This window comes from Oculina patagonica, chromosome 5, assembly GCF_052425735.1.
Source record: "Oculina patagonica isolate OP01 chromosome 5, crgOcupat, whole genome shotgun sequence".
NCBI classification, from domain to species: Eukaryota; Metazoa; Cnidaria; class Anthozoa; order Scleractinia; family Oculinidae; genus Oculina; species Oculina patagonica.
In genome coordinates, this window is record NC_135762.1 from 184,630 (window position 1) to 192,227 (window position 7,598).

Consider the following 7,598-nt stretch of genomic DNA (forward strand, 5'->3'; position numbering starts at 1 on the left):
AAGAACATAACTTTTGAAAAGTAGCTGTGATCCGGAATTTGTATTCTCAAAAATACATACTAGCCCTAATTGTGTTGAGTAAGACCCCTAGTATTATTTCGGCACGGCTCCTTTTTTTAAGAAAATTGTTAGTGTTTTTCTTGAGTTTCCTACAGCTTTAGAGTTCCCTTGTCCCGCGGGTAATCCCAGGTCATGGCCAGGTATTTCTATCCTGTATTACAGTATAGGTACTGACCCTAATAAGCGAATACCTATAAGGCACTCAGCTTAATCAGAGGCAGTGGAGCGTTTTGAAACGTGGGACGGGGGGACTCATCGTACTCCAAGCCAAGCGCATACCTTCCCCCTCCGAGTGGGCATCCCCCTACTGAAAATTATCTCCCAAAATGTCTTTTACAGTGTCTTTAGTCGTCGGAGGGTACAAAAATGTACGCTCTGAGGTCACCGATGCCAAAGGCAATGTCAAATACAATCTTCGCAGATTACAGACCTCTCCTGGTAGCGTTTTGGGGAAAGGAAGTTTCGTTGAAAGCAGAAACCCATAAGGTTTCTGTTGAAAGTCATACACCGCCAAGCACGATCCTGATGAAACGATTTATGCAAAGATCACGAGACTGAATATCTATTTTATGCTGTACTAGCGATACTTTCGGCACTAAAATATGGGGGGCTGAGCCCCCCAAAGTTTTCTTTTGGGGAGCTTCCTCCCCTCTGCCCCCCCCCCCCCTGCCCCCTGCCCCCTTCCCCCCTGCTCTGCCGTCCACTTTAATTGTGCATACCCGGGTGAATCTGCGACCACTGCGTTGAACTAAATGTTTAACTTTTGTCAGATTTTTGTTGAAAAGATCGCATGGCTGGTATAAACGGAGATAAGTCATTTTATACATGTATAGCCCGCGCTAAGCATGCTAACGGCTTCAACTTGATTGAAAGTAAAACAAAAGGGACGTCAGGATCCCGGCTAAACCTCGCGAGTAGGTTCTCTGAAACTCGGTCCAGCCATGCCCCCTTACAATATAACACCCAGTCCGGCTATTTACATAGACACTTTGAATTGGTTGAAAATGCAAGAAACGTTTAGGAAAGGAGCGGTAACTGAAAAAAAATATGGCAAGAGGCTAGGAATTAGAAAAAGGTAGAAGAAGAAGGTGTAGGAGGTAAAAAAAACAAGTGAAAATACACAATATATCAGTCATTTCTAAGTGCTATGGTATTTTATTGGTTTAAAGATTTTTTATATCGCCGTTACTATCAGTTGACATAATGTAGACTACGAGCAGTCTCTTTTTGCATTGTCTCTGTCAACGGACTTCAGTTACTGAGAAACAACAAGTTCTCTGGAAACCGATGTTGTTAATTTAAACTACAAAATGAATCTAAATTGCTTCTGTGAAAATACTTAAAATGCAAACACAACTGAGAGAATCATTTCACTTTACAATGAACTTCGTTGTTTACAGGAAATCCTGGATTTCTATCAAAATTACAATGAATCACAAAAATCAAGGAAGCCATCTTGTTTTATAGCAGGTAAACTCAGTGATATTTTAGCGCAGACCGACACTGATCAGCTTGTTGCTGAGCGGTTGATGACCTTTGGTGTTAAATGCTACACCGATGATATCCGAACGGTTTCCTGCTGTACGAAAATAGGGCGAGACCTTATCGCCATTCCAATGGTCACATTTCTTGAAACGGCTGGTGTAACCGGAAATAAAGAAGCCGGTGTAAATCGGAGCATCGCAGATCAGCAGCTGGTAGGAGTAAGCGTAGTGGACTGCTCCCACACCGTACCACAATCCATAAGTACTAGCATTTTTCCCATAGCTCTCTGCGGCCGTTATTGGCTGGTTTACTCCTTGTGGCGTAAAGTAGGCATTGTTTCCAGTTTCGTGATCAACAAAGAGTATTTCTTTAAACTAAAAAAATGCAAAAGAACAATAATAATAATAATAATAATAATAATAATATAATAGTCATCATCATTTATATAGCGCTATTTAGCTAATCTTTCATAGCGCTTTACAATCACTATGTAAGGGTTATTTTTAGGCAACGAGGGGATATGTGATTTATTCACCGAGGGCGCAGCCCGAGGTGAATAAATCACATATCGCCGAGGTGCCTAAAAATAACCGGCTTATTTTTCACATGGGCGAGGTATCAACACTGGCTCAAACAATAAGAAAGATTTTTTTCTTCGTTGTTTTGATGTAGGTGCGCTGAAATGCGCTGAAATGTTTTTCCCGACACACACTTAACAACAGGAAAAAGGTTCCGAAAAGACGCATTGGGGTTTCCACATTGTTAAATTTTATAATAAACAGGTTATTTTTTCGTTTTTGATACGCCGACCAAAACAATCAATATGCTTGCCAAACAAGCTTAACAATAGATTAAAGATTCCGAAAGTACGCATTGGGATTTTGTAATTGCCTGATAGTTCCGACAACTTTGTAACCACATTTTTCACCACTTTACTGCAAAGTTGGCAGAGGTGAGCGAGTCTGCGAAGGAAAGTTTTTATTTTGCGACAAATCCAGGCAATAACTTGGAGAAATTGCTATCCTCGTCGAAGATGACAAATTAAAGAGCTGCTGGCCAGGAACAGTGAAAGGATCCCGAAGAACACTAAAAAAGGTAACCTTTTGGTGTTTGAATGAGTACCGGAACGCATTTCTCGTGTTTTCAATTAAGCAATTGCTCAGTAGTATTTAACATTAATGTAACAACAGTCAAGGTAAAGTAAATCATAACGTTATTAAAGTAAAGTTGTGTTTTGTTTGTAATGCGAGTCTTGTGACTTTGCTACGAGGGGAATATTATCGTAATATTCCCCTAGGGGATTATCAACTTTAATAATCCCCTAGGGGAATATTAGATATCAGCCCCGCTCTCCCCTGTTACAATCAAAGCCGCCCCCAGCTTTTCTGACAGTTGCTAATTAGCGGGGTTTATTCAATATAATCAGCCTCGAAGAACAAAGGAAAACGAGCCATGTGGAAAATAAGCTAAAATATAAAAATAAATAGAGGATATTACATGGTTGCGCGGAGATATGAAATTTATCTTCGAGTGTTCAAATCGATATCTCACGAGTGAGCGCAGCGAACGAGTGGGATATTGATTTGAACACGAGAAGATAAACTTCATATCTCCAAGCAACCATGTAATATTCTGTTTATTATATAAACCTACTAATTACCATGTTTTTGACGATTTTCCGAAGATTTCCGACCGTTTTCCGAGGATTTCCGAAGATTTTCAAAATGTTGTCCGAAGGTCGTACGAATGTTTCCGAACATTTTCCGAACTTTTCCGAAAAATTCCGAAGATATCCGAAGATTGCCGAAGATTGCCGAGGAAGATCCGAGGATGTTTCGACTTAATATCGATTTTCTTTGGCTCATTAAGCATTGAAACAGGGCACACTTGCCAGAAAATGTTCCGAAATCGATATCTTCACATGTGAAAATAACATGTTATTTTCACGTGTGAAGATATGATTTTTTCGTGCGAAAGATTTCCTGGTATTTCACTGATGTTTATATAATAAAATATAAAAACACCTAACTAAATTAATATCTACTGAGCTAAAATATCAATACATGTATTACATACATGAAATAAATGAACAATAAAAGCAGAATCCGTTATAGCTAATTGGATTTAAGTTGAAAAATGGTCAATGGAAAAATTCGTTTTTTTCTTGCAGTTAGTTACAATGCTTAGAAAATGTAAATCTGTTTGTAATTTCTTGTTTGAAAAGTAAAAAAAAAAAACAGTTTGCATTAAACAGGGAACTTAGATTTTCTATTTCGAAATATGCTGGCCGTTAAAAAGTCACCTCCAGCTTTATACAATTAAACAAAATAAAATGGCTTCAGTTATATGTGAAAGTATGGGCAATTTTACTGCATTGCTCAGCACATAGATCACATAACTTTTTGAACGATGAATAAACCAAGAGAGAGTAAAACGCAGTCAACTTACAGGGATGTTGTTACAGTTCGTCCTGTACCCGTCACTTCCATAAGGCAACTGAGCGCTGTATGTGAATTCGGTCCTAGGTTTGACTTTGTCATCAGTAGTGTAACACATGGTCCATCCTCCATGGTATGACGTCATGTCACAGTAGGCCTGGAATGCATTTAAATGGCTTCCTCCATCCGGGTCCAACCAGTACAATCCATCTCCCTGAGAAAGACCTCGTTCCTTTATTTCCTGGCAGTTAGCCGCCAAAACTAATAACAAATCGAAGAAAAGCATCACTTGAACAACAACAACAACCATTTTATTTTTCTAAAGACAAATAGAGGTAATCAAAGACACGTGTTTTATCTGAGATAGAACTTTTTGAATTTTACTGTGGTTCAGTATTCCCTTCACCAACCCAACATTTCCCTTGAGCAATGCAATATTTACCTAAACCAAACTAAAATATGGAAACGCAGTTGTTATTAAAGTTAAGATTGCTAATCATAAAAGAGTAAAAATAACAACGAAAACTTTAAGAATTCACTTAATGTGTACATAATTCAAAATACCTATTTCACAGCGTTTTCCGTGATATCCTGGTGCGCATGCGCACTGATAGTCGTTGTCTTCGTACTTGGCCACACAAGTTGCTTGGTTCAAACAAGGATCACTGGAGCAAGGAGTCTGTTGTTACCGGCAGATAATAGAGTTGATGTCAATAGATTTAATGACTATTATAGCGCAACTATACGTTCATTTCTTGCTAAAATTACGGCAGATTAAGATTGATTCTTGACTTCAAATGCAGTACGCTGGATTAAAAATATTCGCTCGTAAAAGAGAACGTCTTGTTCACTATCTAGGCGTTTTTCTTTAACCGCGATAGCTAGCTGGCATATATACCTTTATGCCACAGTCACATCAGAGCTTTTAAGATTAAAAACACGTTTGCCTGTATTTGACTCTGATCTGAGCTTGAGAACTATATTCTTTAAAACAGGTGTCGGAACCCCAGTAATCATAATTTTCTTTGTTTTAAATGCTTTTCCATTATTAAAAGCTTACTTTTGAGTTCCAAACATCAATGTTCTTTGAATAAGATTAAATTTAAATATTTAAGTAAGTTAATGAAAATCCCTCCATGTGGCACTTTGACGATGAAATAAGAAAACTCTCGATCACGAAACCAAACAAGCTAATGATACTGATTTCTTTTTTCAATAAAGCTCAAATTTTGGATTTCCAAAGCATTTTTAATGATTAAAGTTCTTTTTTTTAAACATATTGAAAAAATACAAATAAAATGTATCGCCTGTAAGAGGGACTCTTTTTTTTATTATTTGCAAGTACTTACAACATTAAACATACAACATTACGATGATTACAAAATATAGATCACTAAGGGCCTGTTAACATGATTCCGGAATGACTTTCATTCCGGAACGAGTTAATTTCATCCCCATACATTTCTCTGTATCTGTTTACATGATACCGAGACGAAAGTCAAGTCATTCCGGAATGAGTTCATTCCGGTTTTCATTCCGGAATGAAAGTTTCGTTCTGGAATGACATTTCATTCTGGTATCATGTAAACACAGAACGAATTTCGTTCCGAGATGAAATCGCAACTCATGAAACCGCATACGGACTCCACAGTTTGAATTCAGAGCGAAAAAATGTAATAGCATTTACTGTTTACCCAAGAAAGCAGCTCTATGGTCCAATTACTCGTTAAAACTGCAGATACGGCCATCACTGGGCACAAAAACATGTTTGCGCGAAACATGCGCCATCTAGTTTTGATCTCGCGCGAAAATTGCGCACGTGAAAATGCCTTTGGCTGAACCATCATGAACCAGTTGACTCTGTCATGTAAATGCAGAACGAACTTCATTCTGGAACGAGTTTCGTTCCGGAATGAAAGTCATTCCGGAATCATGTAAACAGGCCCTAACTTTACAAAAGGAGCTACTTTACAGTACAGCTTAGACAGTGTGAAAGAATAGTTACAAAAATTACTCTTAGACTACTTGAGGGAGGGACTCTTTTAACTTAAAGGTAAAGTTTTCTGTCTAAAAAATCATGCATTTTTTTTTCCTGAAAACGATTTGTTTTCGTAATCACAACACTGCTAGCTAGCTAATCTATGTAGATAGAAATAAAAACTTTTGGAGAATCTTTCAACGGTGGCTTACTCACCTTTATGCTCAAGTGATGAAACGTTGAGTTGACAACAAACTTGTTGGAGTTGTTGTATTTATCGCTTGGTAACAGTTCACACTTAATCCTTCCATCCTGATCACGAAATGCCGCCAGATTAGTTGAGAAACACGATGAGTGATCGACACAAAGTTTACCGCACTCTCGAGGCTCTTTTACTAAAGCGATGTCCAAAGGAGCTAAGTTCAGGGAACGAAACTTGTGTGCTGCAAAGTTGGCGTAGGCCACACCGTCCCCTGCATCTCGCTTCAAGGCTTTGGAGCCATCAATGTAAACCTCACTTGCTACTTGGTAAACCAAGTGTACGGTGAAAACAAGAAGGAAAAACTCCACTCTTACAAACTGAATACCGTGGAACAGTAACGTTTTGCTCATAATAATGTTATTCAAGTAGGAAGAGTAAGGATATTTAAGGCTTGCACTGAGCCACACCAAAGCCCTTCCGTGAATGGAAGGGGTTTGAGTTAGTTATTATTTTAATTAGTGTTTTTTGAACTATTTTAAATTGATGCACTTTATGGTACTTAATGATGATCGCTCTTCGCCAATGAGCTGGAACTAAACAATTCCACCTACACAGAAGATATTCTTTAGTGCACAGTCAGGGTACAACAATACATCTTGTTTTCTTTTTGCCATAAATGTAAACCTGTTTGAAAAACCAAGTTTTTGAAGAAATAAACAAAACGAATTTCCATAATTACAAACCGAATGTTGAGATACGAGCTTTTGACCATAATGTCATTTTATACAAGTAGGGAGAAAGAAAGAAATCAAGGAAAAGTAAAAAAGTGTCGTTTAAAAAACTTTAAAAGAGACGTTTTAACTAAACAACTTCGGCCTTCATCGGTTTTTAAAAATCCAACCGAGCGACGGCTTTTAACAGTTCACAATTCTGCGCGTGCTACGCCAGCAAAAAGATAACGAACGACTGCTAAGGTATTACAGTATTTTCTAACGGAAAGGAATGATATGTGGCTAACATCTCAGGGGAGTAGGGATGGCGCAGTGATGAGAGCGCTCGCCTTCCACCAATGTGACCCAGATTCAATTCCCTGGCCCGGCGTCATATGTGGGTTGAGTTTGTTGTTGGTTCTCGTCCTTGCTCCTGAGGGCTTTTCTCCGGGTTCTTCGGTTTTCCTCCCTCCACAAAACCCAATAATACTAAATTCCAATTCGACCTTTTTGCTTTTACTGGGTTGAGAATGGTAATATCAGAAAACCTGAAGCCCCCCAACTGATAGCGTGTGATTTTTAAATGAAAAGTGCTCCAAGATAAAAAAAGAAATCAAAGTGCCCATTGGGCTGTCTCGTGTTACAGATAAGTGAAGTTCTTGCGTTCGACAAAGCATTTACAACAGCTTGTACTATAAGAGCATCACACTAAGTTCCCTCTCTAC

General features: G+C 38.4%; 1 protein-coding gene across 1 annotated transcript; it reads right to left on the minus strand.

The window, feature by feature from the left end:
- Window positions 1-1,262: 1,262 nt before the first annotated feature.
- Window positions 1,263-6,636, minus strand: LOC144654539 (uncharacterized). The gene is made up of 4 exons (XM_078514698.1): window positions 6,178-6,636; window positions 4,548-4,662; window positions 3,994-4,244; window positions 1,263-1,919 (listed from the first exon to the last, which is right to left on the minus strand). Exons 1-4 carry the CDS (start codon window positions 6,571-6,573, stop codon window positions 1,548-1,550), a joined length of 1,134 nt encoding a protein of 377 aa, XP_078370824.1. The 5' UTR covers window positions 6,574-6,636; the 3' UTR covers window positions 1,263-1,547.
- Window positions 6,637-7,598: the final 962 nt, after the last annotated feature.

Excerpts from the sequence above, each read along its gene's own strand:
- LOC144654539 (XM_078514698.1), bottom strand. The coding sequence starts at position 6,573 with ATGAGCAAAACGTTACTGTTCCACGGTATTCAGTTTGTAAGAGTGGAG. Across the intron at positions 4,663-6,177 it reads TTCATCACTTGAGCATAAAG|ACTCCTTGCTCCAGTGATCC; the intron begins GTGAGTAAGCCA and ends CGGTAACAACAG. Across the intron at positions 1,920-3,993 it reads CGAACTGTAACAACATCCCT|TTTAAAGAAATACTCTTTGT; the intron begins GTAAGTTGACTG and ends GCATTTTTTTAG.